At 41.0% G+C, this 17,888-nt stretch overlaps 1 protein-coding gene across 1 annotated transcript in view; it reads right to left on the bottom strand.

The window, feature by feature from the left end:
* LOC133623949 (uncharacterized) overlaps window positions 1-16,781 on the bottom strand; it is a 64,371-nt gene extending 47,590 nt beyond the window's left edge. Inside the window, exons 1-4 of the mRNA XM_072916117.1 lie at window positions 16,671-16,781; window positions 10,389-10,495; window positions 8,920-8,946; window positions 1,900-3,081 (exon numbers count right to left, since the gene is read on the bottom strand). Of these exons, the coding sequence (XP_072772218.1) occupies window positions 1,900-3,081; window positions 8,920-8,946; window positions 10,389-10,495; window positions 16,671-16,723 (1,369 nt within the window). The 5' untranslated portion in view covers window positions 16,724-16,781. The remainder of the gene's footprint in view (window positions 1-1,899; window positions 3,082-8,919; window positions 8,947-10,388; window positions 10,496-16,670) is intronic.
* Between the last annotated feature and the right edge of the window lie 1,107 nt (window positions 16,782-17,888).

Below are 17,888 nucleotides of genomic sequence, written 5' to 3'. Positions count from 1 at the left end.
GCCTCACGTGCCATGATGGATAGAAAAAATATTTAAAAAGAAAAAAAAAAAATTAAATTGTTGTATGTATCCAGTGATTATACTATAAAGTTATTTTCCATTTAACTTCACCAGTTTTAGATTATTTTTATTCAAAATCGCTGAATTTTCACATTTGCCGTTCAAATACTGAGAAGAGACTTGCGGTGAGTCATCAGCCAGTTGAGCCTCACCATGGATTGCGCAATGACTCGGCTAACTGCTGGCCTGCTGTGCAGTGAGACCGTATTGCTATATGAATTATATTATACATTTCCATAGTTTAGTTAGCTGAGGTATATAATGTACAGTGTATTTTGTCAACAACTGTATGTGTGTAACGTATTTCTTGTGCTGAGCAATCATAAAACGGCTGCGAAGACGCACTGTGTGAGGCTCGCTGTAATCCCGCCTCCTGGTGGTAGAGGGCGGTAGTGATCCCAGGGATCATTTCTGCGACTACTCGGCTGCAGAAGAAGTGACAACAAGCAGCAACAGTTAGCATTTATTTTTTCCTCTCGCCTGGACTTTTAACATGGAGGATTACATATCTAAAATAAAACAGTTTTCTAAACTGGACTTTCAATCGGAGCAGGAGGTAATAATTAAAGGAAGATCTCCATCGAGACAAAGAGACTTTTAAAACTGAAGAAAGATAAGGAAGACTTCTATAAACAAGTTATCGATGCTTTTGTTCAAAAGGAGCTGCGCATGGACTTCATTTATAAGTAAAGGTAAGACCATAATAAAGTTTTTTTTTTTTTATTAAATGTGTTTTTTTGTGTGCTACAGTTTGTATGTGTAAAGTTAAAGTTAAGTTAAAGTACCAATGATTGTCACACACACACTAGGTGTGGTGAAATTTGTCCTCTGCATTTGACCCATCCCTTTGATTACCCCCTGGGAGGTGAGGGGAGCAGTGGGCAACAGTGGTGCCGCGCCCGGGAATCATTTTTGGTGATTTAACCCCCAATTCCACCCATTGATGCTGAGTGCCAAGCAGGGAAGAATGCTGGTATGAGCTTTTAAACATAACCTGTTAACTGCTGCCAATCAAATGGTGAATAAGATACTCTTTAGGGTTCATATGTTTGTAAATCTGACTGTGATGAAGTCAGTGCCTCACCAGCCATCAACCTCACCGCACGTCACTGGTATATATCTTATAGACTGTATCTCTGTTGCTGCAGCAGCAGAGAGTTTATTCTGTCTTGACACTTTGTATTGATATTTTCTATTACATTCTTCCCTTAAATGATCATGTTTACAGTCATTGTTTCATATGTATTTTTTATGTATGTCGCTTTAGATAAAAGTGTCTGACAAATACTTAAACATAAACATATATGAACTTATTTCTTATTTCAACTTTGTTATTCAAGTATGATATTTTTAAATGTAATTAAATTAATTGACAAGCAATTCTAAGAGGGATTTATGTGTACTCAAAAGCAAAAGTATGAACACATATGTATGTCATTCATCCATGCAATCATTTACAATTAGAAATGGAAAAAAAAATTAACACTTCATTATTTAAAAACGTATATAAAACCACTACTATAAATACGTATAAAAGTGAATTGTGAATATTTATACACCTCTCACATGTTTATTGTATATTTTGTACCATTTACTCTCATCTTTTCAGTCAAATTCTTTGGTTATTTTTTTGTATTAAAAATACACAATGTTGTATATGAATGAATGTACTTTACTGAAAACAGCACAAATCTAAAATATCGATTCTATACATGGTAGAATCATATTAAGAAGATTGTGTTACACACACACACAATGATGTCACAGATGTTATATGTGCTGATGTTGTTAGAAAGTCAGAGTTAAGTTTTGACAGTTAATTTCAAATCCTGCATCTTCATTTGCTGCTTCTGTTCTCACCAGCACACTTGTGTTTCTTACACTGGTACTTATAAGAGAAACTTTCACCACACACACTGCAACTCAACACTTTCTGTCCTGTGTGTACTCTTATGTGTTTTTTCAAACATTGACTTTGTGTAAAACCTTTCCCACAGATTGAACATGTGAAAGGTTTTGCGCCAGTGTGTATTCTCATGTGTACTTTCAAATATTGACTTTGTACAAAATCCTTAGCACAGATTGAACAAGAAAAAGGTTTTGCACCGGTGTGTATCCTCATATGTACTTTCAAATATTGACTTTGTACAAAATCCTTGCCGCAGATTGAACAGGTAAAAGGTTTTTCACCAATGTGCATTCTCATGTGTACTTTTAAATTTGTACTTGTTACAAAACCTCTGCCACACATTGAACAAGAAAAGGGTGTTTCCCTGGTGTGCATTCTCATGTGTACTTTCAAATTTGTACTTGTTACAAAACCTTTAGCGCAGATTGAGCAGGTAAAAGGTTTTTCGCCAGTGTGAGTTCTCATGTGTTCTTTCAACACGTCTTTTCGTGCAAAATCTTTACCACACACTGAGCAGGGAAAAGGTTTTTCTCCAGTGTGCATTCTCATGTGTGTTTTCAGACGACAATAGTAACTAAAGCTTTTGTCGCAGTGAGAACACGTCAGGCGTGTGTTGTCAGTGTGACATGTCTTATCATCTTTAGAGTCTTCATCATCAGTGTCAGGAGAGTGTGACGTTGTGTCCTCACTATCTGATAGTGGAGCTAAGAGCTTGTCTGCTTGTGATCCTCCACAGTGGTCTCCATCAGCTTCTGTTGTCATGTGTTGAGTTGAGCTGCTGCTTGGAGGCTCCGCCTCTCTCTTCTCCTCACTCTCACCTTTGACCTCATCACCTTCACTCTTCACAGGGACACCAGTCACTGGCATCTTGGTGACATCAACCTCCTCCAGTCCTTCAAGATGCTCTCCCTGCTGACTGATGCTGTGTTCCTCCTCCTCTTCTTTAAAACGGGGGTTCGGTGGGTCCTCCTCTTCCTTTTTAATGTACGGAATCAGTGGGTCCTCCTTTTCATTTTCAAAGTGTGGCGCCTTGTCTTCCACTTTAATTTGGAGGGGCTGTGGCTCCTCTTGCTTCATTCTGCAGCTCCACTCCTGTTGCTCAGGGAGACGTTCTTCATAGACGTCGGCAGGGCACAAGACAACAAACACATGACCATTGACCATCGTTAACCATCTTCTAGGGCTGGACAATTAATCAAATTGTGATTTCGATTTCAATCAAGGCTTCTCACGATCATGAAAATACAATAATAAAAAAAAAAAACGGTAGAGTTGGGCCGATAAAACGATATCAATATATATCGCGATGAACACAATGGATATCAATATAAAACATTCCGTGTGTATTTTATACGATGAAGCATGATTTGTTTCATGAAGCCACTTGTACTTTGGGAACTTGGCAAACAGTAAACAGGAAGTGTCACTGAGCAATGGGAGGGACACGCTAACAGCCAATCGCGTAACAGTGTCAACTACAGAGTGCGGTTGTGCCGCCTTTCTGTACACACTGTGGATTCACTGCATGGACTGAGAAGAGAAACTGTGATATCTAGATACATCAACTTAATAACAGAAACTCGCCTTTTGTTTTGTTGGTTTTAAAGGGGAAGATTATCACCAGACCTATGTAAGCGTCAATATATACCTTGATGTTGCAGAAAAAAGACTATATATTTTTTTAACCGATTTCCGAACTCTAAATGGGTGAATTTTGGCGAATTAAACGCCTTTCTATTATTCGCTCTCGGGGCGATGACGTCACGTTGTGACGTCACATCGGGAAGCAATTTGCCATTTTCTCAAACACATTACAAACACCTAGTCAAATCAGCTCTGTTATTTTCCGTTTTTTTCGACCAACGATTGGTATGTGTTTGTTTGGCATTAAAGGAAACTAACAACTATAAACTAGGTTTACAGCATATGAAATACATTTGGCAACAACATGCCCTTTGAGAGTGCAGACAGCCCAATTTTCATCAATTAATATATTCTGTAGACATACCCTCATGTCAGCAGGCCAGGGAAGCTAGGGTCGATATTCTTCTCTTGATCATCTTCGGTGGCATAAGGGACGGTGTGAGCCAAGACATCCAGGGGGTTTAGCTCGCTCGTCTGCGGGAACAAACTGCCGCCATTGCTTGCCGTGCTACCGAGGTCCTTTGTCCCTGAATTGCTCACACACTCCGGCAGATTCAATGGGGGTCTGGCGGCAGATTTCTTTGACTTTATCGTTGGAAATGCATCTGCTTTGAGTGTCGCAGGATATCCACACATTCTTGCCATCTCTGTCGTAGCATAGCTTTCGTCGGTAAAGTGTGCGGAACAAACGACTGACCATTTCGTCGGCTTTCCCCACACCCTCGTATTTTGAACAAATTTCGTCCAATTTCTTGCCACTTTCGCATCTTTGGGCCACTGGTGCAATTTGAATCCGTCCCTGTTCGTGTTGTTACACCCTCCGACAACACACCGACGAAAGTGAGAAAATGGCGGATTGCTTCCCGATGTGACGTCACGTTGTGACGTCATCGCTCCGAGAGCGAATAATAGAAAGGCGTTTAATTCTGTCACATCGTGGTGAGGGAAGTCCTGTTTTGGGGTTGTCTGGCAAACTTCCTGTTTTATTTTGAAAATTCTAATCCTCCTCTCGTTTCAGGCCACTTGCCCTTCCTCCTGTGTCACTGGTCTGATGTCTCTCCTGATTGTGCCCACCTGTGTCACCCTTCCTCATGTGTATATAGTCCTCGTCTTCCCCTGTCTTGTTGCCAGAGTATATCGTCTCGCTACGTACCTCCAGCCTTGTCCACAGCCTTGAATCAAGTTTGATAAGTATTGTCTCGCTTTATTTATTGATTTCTTTGTTTCCTCTGAGAGAGTGATTTTCTTTTGCTAAAGTTTTTTCGGTCAAGTCTTTTTGTATCAATTTTCATAGTGCCTTGTCTTCCTTTTTTCCCTCCTTCTGGAGCGCTTTTAGTTTGCAGGCTTCTCAACTCTTTATAACATATTTTCTGTTTATAGCTTCTCGACTTCTTTTCATGAGTAAAATTACCTTTTTGTAGATTATCATAGATTGTTGGTTTTTGTTATTAGACTCGTATAGAACTTTTGCTATTGCCCTTTTCCTCCTTATGGAGTGATTTTCTGTTTATTGCCTTATGTCCTATGCTACACATCCTCTTGTTGCTCGAGTATATCATAGATAGATTTTGTAGCCACTTTGTTTAATCACTCTGTCCAAGAGATAGCAAAGAAAACCATTTAAATAAAGTCTGAGTCAATTGTCTCTCTTCTGCACCTGAGTCCTCATTTTCGCCAAGACCTAACAAATTCGCCAAAATTCACCCATTTAGAGTTCGGAAATCGGTTAAAAAAATATATGGTCTTTTTTCTGCAACATCAAGGTATATATTGACGCTTACGTAGGTCTGGTCATAATGTTCCCCTTTAAGAATGTCTGCTCCATTCTTTTTTTTCTATTCTGAACCATTGAAGGAGCATATGTGGGTTATAGTTGAACGAGTGGTCGGTCTGACCATTCTACAAAATGTTTTGATTGTTTGTTATGGCTAAAGGATTCAAGGAGGTTGCAGAATAAACATTTCCAAAACAACGGGACCTTGACACATGAGAACAACAGATAAATGGCCAGTAGACCAGGCCTGTGTGTAATTCGCATGATTCTCCATTCATCCAACTCCTCCGGAGGACGTTGTCTGTTTGCATGGGCAATTCAATCCAACTTTGTACTTTTTGATTATGGGTAAATACAACTTTTGTACTAAATTCACTTTTGTTGCTGTTTAAGATTCGGACCATCCACCACACATCCAGTGGAGACTTTTAGAACAGCAGTTTCTTTCATTAAAAGAATTAAAGGGGAACATTATCACCAGACCTATGTAAGCGTCAATATATACCTTGATGTTGCAGAAAAAAAGACCATATATTTTTTAAACCGATTTCCGAACTCTAAATGGGTGAATTTTGGCGAATTAAACGCCTTTCTAATATTCGCTCTCAGAGCGATGACGTCACGTTGTGACGTCACATCGGGAAGCAATCCGCCATTTTCTCAAACACCAAGTCAAATCAGCTCTGTTATTTTCCGTTTTTTCAACTGTTTTCCGTACCTTGGAGACATCATGCCTCGTCGGTGTGTTGTCGGAGGGTGTAACAACACGAACAGGGACGGATTCAAGTTGCACCAGTGGCCCAAAGATGCGAAAGTGGCAAGAAATTGGACGTTTGTTCCGCACACTTTACCCACGAAAGCTATGCTACGACAGAGATGGCAAGAATGTGTGGATATCCTGCGACACTCAAAGCAGATGCATTTCCAACCATAAAGTCAAAGAAATCTGCCGCCAGACCCCCATTGAATCTGCCGGAGTGTGTGAGCAATTCAGGGACAAAGGACCTCGGTAGCACGGCAAGCAATGGCGGCAGTTTGTTCCCGCAGACGAGCGAGCTAAACCCCCTGGATGTCTTGGCTCACACCGTCCCTTAAGCCACCGAAGATGATCAAGAGAAGAATATCGACCCTTGCTTCCCTGGCCTGCTGACATGAGGGTATGTCTACAGAATATATTAATTGATGAAAATTGGGCTGTCTGCACTCTCAAAGTGCATGTTGTTGCCAAATGTATTTCATATGCTGTAAACCTAGTTCATAGTTGTTAGTTTCCTTTAATGCCAAACAAACACATACCAATCGTTGGTTAGAAGGCGATCGCCGAATTCGTCCTCGCTTTCTCCCGTGTCGCTGGCTGTCGTGTCGTTTTCGTCGGTTTCGCTTGCATACGGTTCAAACCGATATGGCTCAATACTTCAGTTTCTTCTTCAATTTCGTTTTCGCTACCTGCCTCCACACTACAACCATCCGTTTCAATACATGCGTAATCTGTTGAATCGCTTAAGCCGCTGAAATCCGAGTCTGAATCCGAGCTAATGTCGCTATAGCTTTCTGTTCTTTCCGCCATGTTTGTTTGTGTTGGCTTCACTATGTGACGTCACAGGAAAATGGACGGGTGTTTATAACGATGGTTAAAATCAGGCACTTTGAAGCTTTTTTTAGGGATATTGCGTGATGGGTAAAATTTTGAAAAAAACTTCAAAAGATAAGCCACTGGGAACTGATTTTTAATGGTTTTAACCATTCTGAAATTGTGATAATGTTCCCCTTTAAGCTCATTTTAATATTTAGAAAACTGATCTTGCGGGCCGTGGCCTGGAATATACCTGCTTGTGTGTTTGACGCCCCTGAATTTTAATAATAAATAATGTCAGCTATAGAGAAGACACAAACCCTTTTATTTACTGAATCACAAATACTGAAATTAACGACTTGGTGCATTTTCAAACAGCTAAAAAACCTGCTCCCCAAGAATGTACAACAATTCTTCTCAACAAAAGAGGAAAAATACCGTATTTTCCGCACTATAAGGCGCACCTAAAAACCACAAATTTTCTCAAAAGCTGACAGTGCGCCTTATAACCCGGTGCGCTTTATATATGGATTAATATTAAGATTCATTTTCATAAAGTTTCGGTCTCGCAACTACGGTAAACAGCCGCCATCTTTTTTCCCCGTAGAAGAGGAAGTGCTTCTTCTTCTACGCAAGCAACCGCCAAGGTAAGCACCCGCCCCCATAGAACAGGAAGCGCTTCTTCTTCTACTGTAAGCAACCACCCGCCCGCGTAGAAGAAGAAGAAGAAGCGCGCGGATATTACCGTACGTTTCATTTCCTTTGTGTGTTTACATCTGTAAAGACCACAAAATGGCTCCTACTAAGCGACAGGGATCCGGTTCATGAAAAGACGCAATCTCTCCATCCGCACACAGACTACTATTTCACAGCAACTGCCTAAAGACTTTCAAGAAAAGCTGGCTACTTTCCGTGCATATTGTAAAAACAAGATAGCTGAAAAAAAGATCCGGCCAGAGAACATTATCAACATGGACGAGGTTCCACTGACTTTTGATATTCCTGTGAACCGCACTGTGGATACAACGGGAGCACGTACGGTGAATATTCGCACCACAGGGAATGAGAAGTCATCCTTCACTGTGGTTCTAGCTTGCCATGGTAATGGCCAGAAACTTCCACCCATGGTGATATTCAAAAGGAAGACCTTGCCAAAAGAGACCTTTCCAGCCGGCGTCATCATAAAAGCTAACTCGAAGGGATGGATGAAGAAAAGATGAGCGAGTGGTTAAGGTAAGTTTACGCAAAGAGGCCGGGTGGCTTTTTTCACGCAGCTCCGTCCATGTTGATATACGACTCCGTGCGCGCCCACATCACGCTGGTTTTTAATATATTATTAAAGTTTGACTGACCTATCTGACTGTTTTTTTGACATTCCTTTAGCGCAATTAGATGCGGCTTATAACACGGGGCGTCTTATAGGTGGACAAAGTTTTGAAATATGCCGTTCATTGAAGGCGCGGCTTATAACCCAGGGCGCCTTATGGTGCGGAAAATACGGTATAGCCTTAGAGGAAAATCTCATTTAAAAGCATTTGTATGCACGTACAACAGTTAAAACCTTTAGCATATCAGTAGGTGGAATTAAATTATGAATGGATTAAGTAAAGAAATCAAACTAATTTGGGGAGTCAGCCCTTTTGTTTTGTCTCTAGCCTCTCTCGGCGTGGCGCAGTGGAAGAGTGGCCGTGCGCGACCCGAGGGTCCCTGGTTCAATCCCCACCTAGTACCAACCTCGTCATGTCCGTTGTGTCCTGAGCAAGACACTTCACCCTTGCTCCTGATGGGTGCTGGTTAGCGCCTTGCATGGCAGCTCCCTCCATCAGTGTGTGAATGTGTGTGTGAATGGGTAAATGTGGAAGTAGTGTCAAAGCGCTTTGAGTACCTTGAAGGTAGAAAAGCGCTATACAAGTACAACCCATTTATCAATGATGACATTCTTTCTTGACCTCCACTTACCTGTGTATTGTGATGTTGTCTGTGTCCCTGTACAAAGAAAAAAGAAACATTAGTTACAATGACACTACTGACTTCTACTACTAATAGCATACCTGCCAACTTTTGAAATCAGAAAAACCTAGTAGCCAGGGTCCAGGGGCCGCAAGCCCCGGTAGGTCCAGGACAAAGTCCTGGTGGGGGGTTCAGGCTTCGCCCCTCGACGCAAAATGATTATTAGCATTCAGACAGGTTAAAATGTTGCTAAAACCATCACTTTTCTATCAGTCACAGTGACTTTTCAAAACAAAAATATTACAGCAAAAATCATATGGGTTGATTGACATGTTTATTCTGTAAGCTAACTTCAATAGTTTGAAATTATTTTGACAGTTAATGCCAGTTATCCTGTCAACCTTTCACAAGACTTCAATTTGTTAATTGAAAGTATAAACAGTATAAACACTTTTTACAGTAAACAAATGGTAAAACAGTACTAAACAATTCCATTAAAAAAAAAATTTGGTGTCATTATTAACTTTCTGTCCAAGCTTGTATAATCTACTGCCTTGTTCAATTGTAAAAAATATTCTGTGCCTAAAATTCACATTTCTATCACAATTATCATACTGTAAACATGGTAAGCTAACTTCATTAAAATTAATAGTCCTGTCAATAGCATGGAATTACAATTCAAATGTAGTTTTTTTGTAAGCCTTTCAAAATAATTCAAAATATGAAAAATTACCGTAATTTAAGCCATCAGACACTTGAAAAGTGGCACATCACATCTCTAATGTAATCATTTTAATTTTCAACAGAAATAGCACTGCAAAAATATTAAGGACATACTTCTGTATTTTGGTAGTTATGCTGTCAACATTTAACAAGATTTCTTCAACTTGGACTTGAAAGCATAAATAGTATAAACACTTTTAACAGTATAACAGTACTAAACAATTCCAATAGATAACATTGGTGTCATTACCTTTTTGTGGCTAAAATCCGAAAAACGTTGAAAGTTTTCCACTTGTATCGCTAGCAACGGCATTAGACTTGTGTTTTTTTGTCCCAACGTGGTCTTTTACATCGCTAATTCCTCCGTGTCCGATCGAAAAATCTTGTCTGCACAAGGTGCAATTCGCGTAGTTTTCACCCTTTTTGGAACGAATAATTATTCCCGGATAGGCTTTTGAATATTCTTCACGGAATGACTGCAGTTTTCTTTTCGGTTTAAGACTCGTTTGCGATGTTTCTCCGGCTGATTCCAAGATCGTTCGCTCGTTTGGAAACAATGGCAACAGGTGCCTCGTGCTTGGCAGCGGTGCTATAAATAGCCTCGCGCATTTAAAAAAAAAAAAGTTTTTAATTAATGAAAAAACGTATTTTTTATCACTGCAACCGTAACCCGGAATAGGTTGATGAAAACCGTACTAATTACGGGAAAACCGGAGTAGTTGGCAGGTATGTAATAGTTACACTACTTTACACACCTTTACTTCTGACATGCGGTTGGAGAGTCTTTATGGTTTGCTGTGTCCCAACTGAGCATGTCTCTGGTGATGGTGTCTGACAGCCTGTATCAGCTTGTTGGATCTCTCTGTGGAAACACATTTAAAAGGGGAACATTATCACAATTTCAGAAGGGTTAAAACCATTAAAAATCAGTTCCCAGTGGTTTATTATATTTTTCGAAGTTTTTTTCAAAATTTTACCCAACACGCAATATCCCTAAAAAGAGCCTGATTTTAACCATCGTTATATACACCCGTCCATTTTCCTGTGACGTCACATAGTGATGCCAACACAAACAAACATGGCGGAAAGAACAGCAAGCTATAGCGACATTAGCTCGGATTCAGACTCGGATTTCAGCGGCTTAAGCAATTCAACAGATTACGCATGTATTGAAACGGATGGTTGTAGTGTGGAGGCAGGTAGCGAAAACGAAATTGAAGAAGAAACTGAAGCTATTGAGCCATATCGGTTTGAACCGTATGCAAGCGAAACCGACGAAAACGACACGACAGCCAGCGACACGGGAGAAAGCGAGGACGAATTCGGCGATCGCCTTCTAACCAACGATTGGTATGTGTTTGTTTGGCATTAAAGGAAACTAACAACTATGAACTAGATTTACAGCATATGAAATACATTTGGCAACAACATGCACTTTGAGAGTGCAAACAGCCCAATTTTCATCAATTAATATATTCTGTAGACATACCCTCATGTCAGCAGGCCAGGGAAACTAGGGTCGATATTCTTCTCTTGATCATCTTCGGGACGGTGTGAGCCAAGACATCCAGGGGGTTTAGCTCGCTCGTCTGCGGGAACAAACTGCCGCCATTGCTTGCCGTGCTACTGAGGTCCTTTGTCCCTGAATTGCTCACACACTCCGGCAGATTCAATGGGGGTCTGGCGGCAGATTTCTTTGACTTTATGGTTGGAAATGCATCTGCTTTGAGTGTCGCAGGATATCCACACATTCTTGCCATCTCTGTCGTAGCATAGCTTTCGTGGGTAAAGTGTGCGGAACAAACGTCCAATTTCTTGCCACTTTCACATCTTTGGGCCACTGGTGCAACTTGAATCCGTCCCTGTTCGTGTTGTTACACCCTACGACAACACACCGACGAGGCATGATGTCTCCAAGGTACGGAAAACAGTCGAAAAAACGGAAAATAACAGAGCTGTTTTGACCCGGTGTTTGAGAAAATGGCGGATTGCTTCCCGATGTGACGCCATGTTGTGACGTCATCGCTCCGAGAGCGAATATTTAATTCGCCAAAATTCACCCATTTAGAGTTCGGAAATCGGTTAAAAAAATATATGGTCTTTTTTCTGCAACATCAAGGTATATATTGACGCTTACATAGGTCTGGTGATAATGTTCCCCTTTAAAAGCAAATACAACCACGCATATTAAAACAGTAATAATAAATTCATATGGCAAATTGTTTGTTCAAAGCCAATTCAATCAAATACGTTTTAAAGGCTTCTAGTTCCGTGATTAAGCTATTCGTTCTTCTTCCGACATCCGGCTCTTTATTCCACACACACACACACACACTAGGTGTGGCGAAATTATTCTCTGCATTTGACCCATCACCCTAGATCACCCCCCTGGGAGGTGAGGGGAGCGGTGAGCATCAGCGGTGGCCGCGCCCAGGAATCATTTTTGGTGATTTAACCCCCAATTCCAACCCTTGATGCTGAGTGCCAAGCAGGGAGGTAATGGCTCCCATTTTTATAGTCTTTGGTATAACTCGGTCGGGGGTTTGAACTCACGACCTACCGATCGAAGCATTTAAGTACCATCTTAAAACTCATTTGTATACTCTAGCCTTTAAATAGCCCCCCTTTTTTAGACCAGTTGATCAGCCGTTTCTTTTCCTTTCTCCTCTGCTCCCCCCTATCCCTTGTGGAGGGGGAGACACACAGGTCCGGTGGCCATGGATGAAGTGCTGGCTGTCCAGAGTTGGGACCCGGGGTGGACCGCTCGCCTGTGCATCGGTTGGGAACATCTCTGCGCTGCTGACCCGTCTCCGCTCGGGATGGTCTCCTGCTGGCCCCACTATGGACTGTACTCTTACTATTATGTTAGATCCACTATGGACTGGACTCTCACTATTATGTTAGATCCACTATGGACTGGACTCTTACTATTATGTTGGATCCACTATGGACTGGACTCTTACTATTATGTTGGATCCACTATGGACTGGACTCTCACTATTATGTTAGATCCACTATGGACTGGACTCTCACTATTATGTTAGATCCACTATGGACTGGACTCTCACTATTATGTTAGATCCACTATGGACTGGACTCTTACTATTATGTTGGATCCACTATGGACTGGACTCTCACTATTATGTTAGATCCACTATGGACTGGACTCTCACAATATTATGTCAGACCCACTCGACATCCATTGCATTCGGTCTCCCCTAGAGGGTGGGGGGGATTACCCACATATGCGGTCCTCTCCAAGGTTTCTCATAGTCATTCACATCGACGTCCCACTGGGGTGAGTTTTTCCTTGGCCTTATGTGGGCTCTGTACCGAGGATGTCGTTGTGGCTTGTGCAGCCCTTTGAGACACTTGTGATTAAGGGCTATATAAATAAACATTGATTGATTGATTGATTGATTGATCTCAGGGTACTTTTAACTTTAACTTAACAATTACAAAAATAGCAGCGATGGACGGGACCGACTTTGACGGCGCATAAAATCCAAACCGGAGCAGTAATAAAACTCTTTCATCAACTTTTAATTAGAAGGGTTCAATCTCTCTCCTGTGCTAGTTTGAAGCCGACACGACAAACGCGCTCAGAGGAGATAATGTTTGAAAAAAGGTGACTTGTTTTTACAAAATTTTTGTTTTGAAGGGGGAATTGCAAACTTCCTGTTAATTATTGCTTGGGGTTGTCAATATCTGAAATGTAGGTGGTCTAAGTGAGACCTACATAGGGGTTTGTGTTTCATGTCTCCAAGACATTCCTACTGGAAGTTACAGGCAGTTTTGTCTGTGTTTTCTGCCTAGGAGCAGTTTTGTCTGTGTTTTCTTCCTAGGGGGTGCTAGAGCGCAATTTTGAGTTTTGGGTTGTTGTTTTTTTTATTAGATCGCAATTTTCGCCAGTCCTGATATCTGTGTCCAGTTTGGTAAGTTTTGAAGCATGTTAAGGGGGTCAAATTACAGCTCAAAGAGGCAAAGGTGACTGTTTTTACAAAACTTTTGTTTTGAAGGGGGAATTGCAAACTTCCTGTTGATTTTTGCTTGGGGTTGTCAATATATGAAATGTAGGTCTAAGTGAGACCTACATAGAGGTTTTTGTTACATGTCTCCAAGACATTCCTACTGGAAGTTACAGGCAGTTTTGTCTGCTTTCTTCCTAGGGGTAGTTTTGTCTGTGTTTTCTTCCTAGGGGGCGCAAGAGCGCAATTTTGAGTTTTGGGGTTTGGTTTTTTTATTAGATCGCAATTTTCGCCGGTCCTGATGGGTGTGTCCAGTTTGGTGAGTTTTGAAGCATGTTAAGGGGGTCAAATTACAGCTCAAAAAGGCAAAGGTGACGGTTTTTACAAAACTTTTGTTTTGAAGGGGGAATTGTGAAGGGTGAAGTGATTTATATTTATATAGCGCTTTTCTATAGTGACTCAAAGCGCTTTACATAGTGAAAACCAATATCTAAGTTACATTTAAACCAGTGTGGGTGGCACTGGGGCCAGGTGGGTAAAGTGTCTTGCCCAAGGACACAACGGCAGTGACTAGGATGGTGGAAGCGGGGATCGAACCTGGAACCCTCAAGTTGAATTGCCAACTTCCTGTTGATTTTTGCTGAAGGATGTTAGTGTATGGAATCTAGGTCTAAGTGAGACCTACATAGAGGTTTTTGCTTCATGTCTCTACGACATTCCTACTGGAAGTTACAGGCAGTTTTGTCTGTGTTTTCTTCCTAGGCGGCGCTAGAGCACAATTTGGAGTTTTGGGGTTTGGTTTTTTGATTAGATCGCAATGTTCGCCAGTCCTGATGTGTGTGTCAAATTTGGTGAGTTTTGAAGCATGTTAAGGGGGTCAAATTACAGCTCAAAGAGGCGGCGGAATAATAATAATAAAACCTTAGAAATACAATAGGTCCTCTGTCCCAAAGGGACATTCGGTCCCTAATTAAAGCTGCAAGCAGCGATGGACGGGACAGACTTTGACAACGCATAAAATCCAAACCGGAGCAGTAATTAAAACTCTTTCATCAACTTTTAATTAGAAGGGTTCAATCTCTCTCCTGTGCTAGTTTGAAGCCGACACGACAAACGCGCTCAGAGGAGATCATGTTTGAAAAAAGGTGACTGTTTTTACAAAACTTTTGTTTTGAAGGGGGAATTGCAAACTTCCTGTTAATTTTTGCTTGGGGTTGTCAATATATGAAATGTAGGTCTAAGTGAGACCTACATAGGGGTTTTTGTTTCATGTCTCCAAGACATTCCTACTGGAAGTTACAGGCAGTTTTGTCTGTGTTTTCTTCCTAGGGGTAGTTTTGTCTGTGTTTTCTTCCTAGGGGGCGCTAGAGCGCAATTTTGAGTTTTGGGTTGTTGTTTTTTTATTAGATCGCAATTTTCGCCAGTCTTGATGTGTGTGTCCAGTTTGGTGAGTTTTGAAGCATGTTAAGGGGGTCAAATTACAGCTCAAAAAGGCAAAGGTGACGGTTTTTACAAAACTTTTGTTTTGAAGGGGGAATTGCAAACTTCCTGTTGATTTTTGCTTGGGGTTGTCAATATATGAAATGTAGGTCTAAGTGAGACCTACATAGAGGTTTTCTGTTCCATGTCTCCAAGACATTCCTACTGGAAGTTACAGGCAGTTTTGTCTGCTTTCTTCCTAGGGGTAGTTTTGTCTGTGTTTTCTTCCTAGGGGGCGCAAGAGTGCAATTTTGAGTTTTGGGGGGGGTTTTTTTTATTAGATCGCAATTTTCGCCGGTCCTGATGGGTGTGTCCAGTTTGGTGAGTTTTGAAGCATGTTAAGGGGGTCAAATTACAGCTCAAAGAGGCAAAGGTGACGGTTTTTACAAAACCTTTGTTTTGAAGGGGGAATTGCCAACTTCCTGTTGATTTTTGCTGAAGGATGTTAGTGTATGAAATCTAGGTCTAAGTGCAACCTACATAGAGGTTTTTGTTTCATGTCTCTACGACATTCCTACTGGGAGTTACAGGCAGTTTTGTCTGTGTTTTCTTCCTAGGGGGGCGCTAGAGCGCAATTTTGAGTTTTGGGGTTTGGTTTTTTGATTAGATCGCAATGTTCGCCAGTCCTGCTGTGTGTGTCAAATTTGGTGAGTTTTGAAGCATGTTAAGGGGGTCAAATTACAGCTCAAAGAGGCAAAGGTGACTGTTTTTACAAAACTTTTGTTTTGAAGGGGGAATTGCCAACTTACTGTTGATTTTTGCTGAAGGATGTTAGTGTATGAAATCTAGGTCTAAGTGAGACCTACATAGAGGTTTTTGTTTCATGTCTCTACGACATTCCTACTGTAAGTTACAGGCAGTTTTGTCTGTGTTTTCTTCCTAGAGGGCGCTAGAGCGCAATTTTGAGTTTTGGGGTTTGGTTTTTTTTATTAGATCGCAATGTTCGCCAGTCCTGATGTGTGTGTCAAATTTGGTGAGTTTTGAAGCATGTTAAGGGGGTCAAATTACAGCTCAAAGAGGCGGCGGTATAATAATAATAAAACCTTAGAAATACAACAGGTCCTCTGTCCCAAAGGGACATTCGGTCCCTAATTACAGCTTTACCCAAGTTCGCATGTCTGTTTAAACATCATACAGCTGTCAAATAAAAGACAAATAGTAAACCTGTCCAGGGCTCCAGCACCCCCCGCGACCCCAAAAGGGACAAGCGGTAGTAAATGGATGGATGGATAGTAAACAACACACATGTATGTTTATCATGTATCTCCACTCACATTGTTTCAAGTTGAAGTGCCTGTTTTCAGCTTATTTGCGGGATATTTCTGAAGCTATCTGACTGCAATTAAATACAGTTTTATAGTTACTTTGCCCACCATTATTACCGTCAATACAAACAAGTTTTATTCATATATGTCACGTGTTCAGGGCTGAAGTCAACTCAATCGTCGCGGCCATTTTACAACACAGGCCGTGTTGTAAAAAATTCAAAGTTATTAACGCGACTTTTCACGTCTTCCATCCAACACAGAGGTCGTAAAACATGTCATGAAACGTCAATAAACATTTGTGTGATTTTCACCGTGTACCGACCTGAAAAGAAGGTCAATATTGAGACAGGAATGAAACACCGCAGCTCCCGACATCAAACCGGCCGAGGAGGCGGAAGTGTCCTCAAGCCGAGGAGTCCGGCGCGCGCGGCACTTTGGTTCCGACCTCCCCTTTCCCAGCATGGACATCTTATAAGGGTACACAGCATGGAGCGCTACTGCCTACTGGCGCTGACGAGACGTGGCGCCGCCATCTTGGAGTGGTGATCCGCTCCACTCAGTGCAATTCATTTGGCAGGAGCAATGAACTGTCAGCGCATTTAATTCATCTTAGCTCACTGAATACCACTGATTTTCACGCACTTTTTGTCATACGTGTAGCTATTATAAAGGACACATGTTTTATTATTCATAGTCTGCTTAACAGTAGTAGAATACTCTTATATGCTATAAGCCAGGGGTGTCACTAGCTTTTAAGGACAGGGGGGGCTTTGCCCCCAGGAGATGCACAGGATGCGAGGGAATGTTACGCACGAGCACAAAACTTCACAAACGGCTAACAAAGACTTAGAAATTATTCATTGTTATTATTATTATTTTTTTTTAAATGCACCGGACGAAATGAAATGCTCCCCGGGACGATGGCTTTTAACCATATATTTTCTTTTTCTTTTTATGTATTTATTCATTTTACATTTTATATTAAATGTCTTGGTTTTTCCTCCCTCTGAAAATCCTATTAAACGTTTAACAAGCCATCCTGTAATAATAAAACAGCTATTAATGTAACAATACAATAAAACAAATATATTTAATGATGTTTTTTTTCATTATTTTAACAATAGGCTTATGTATATTACTTTATATAGATTCTACAAGAAACACAAAACTTAAAAAATAAATGATTTACAATTGCACACACAAGGTTTTGTGCAGCTTCACTCATTTTAAAGGAAGATAATGTGCTTCGTACACCTGCAGGACCGCAAGCAAGGTCGCAGAGAAAATGCGGGCTGGAATTTGAGTGATGTGGGCATTTTCTATATGAACAAGTGGAATGGATTGGATACCGACGCACGAAATGGGCTCTCTACCTTACGCTACGAAGTGAGGGGAAACTGAGTGAATAATAACAGGTTATATAATTATTTATTTAAACTCATATTTGGGCCACTTTATAATGAATATGTCGGCATTTATTTGTAAAAAAAAAAAAAAAAAAACACCAAATAATTTAGGGGGGCTTAAGAATATTTTAGGG

Source organism: Nerophis lumbriciformis, linkage group LG26 (genome assembly GCF_033978685.3).
Source record: "Nerophis lumbriciformis linkage group LG26, RoL_Nlum_v2.1, whole genome shotgun sequence".
Classification (NCBI taxonomy): Eukaryota; Metazoa; Chordata; class Actinopteri; order Syngnathiformes; family Syngnathidae; genus Nerophis; species Nerophis lumbriciformis.
This window is presented reverse-complemented; position numbering and strand designations above follow the sequence as displayed.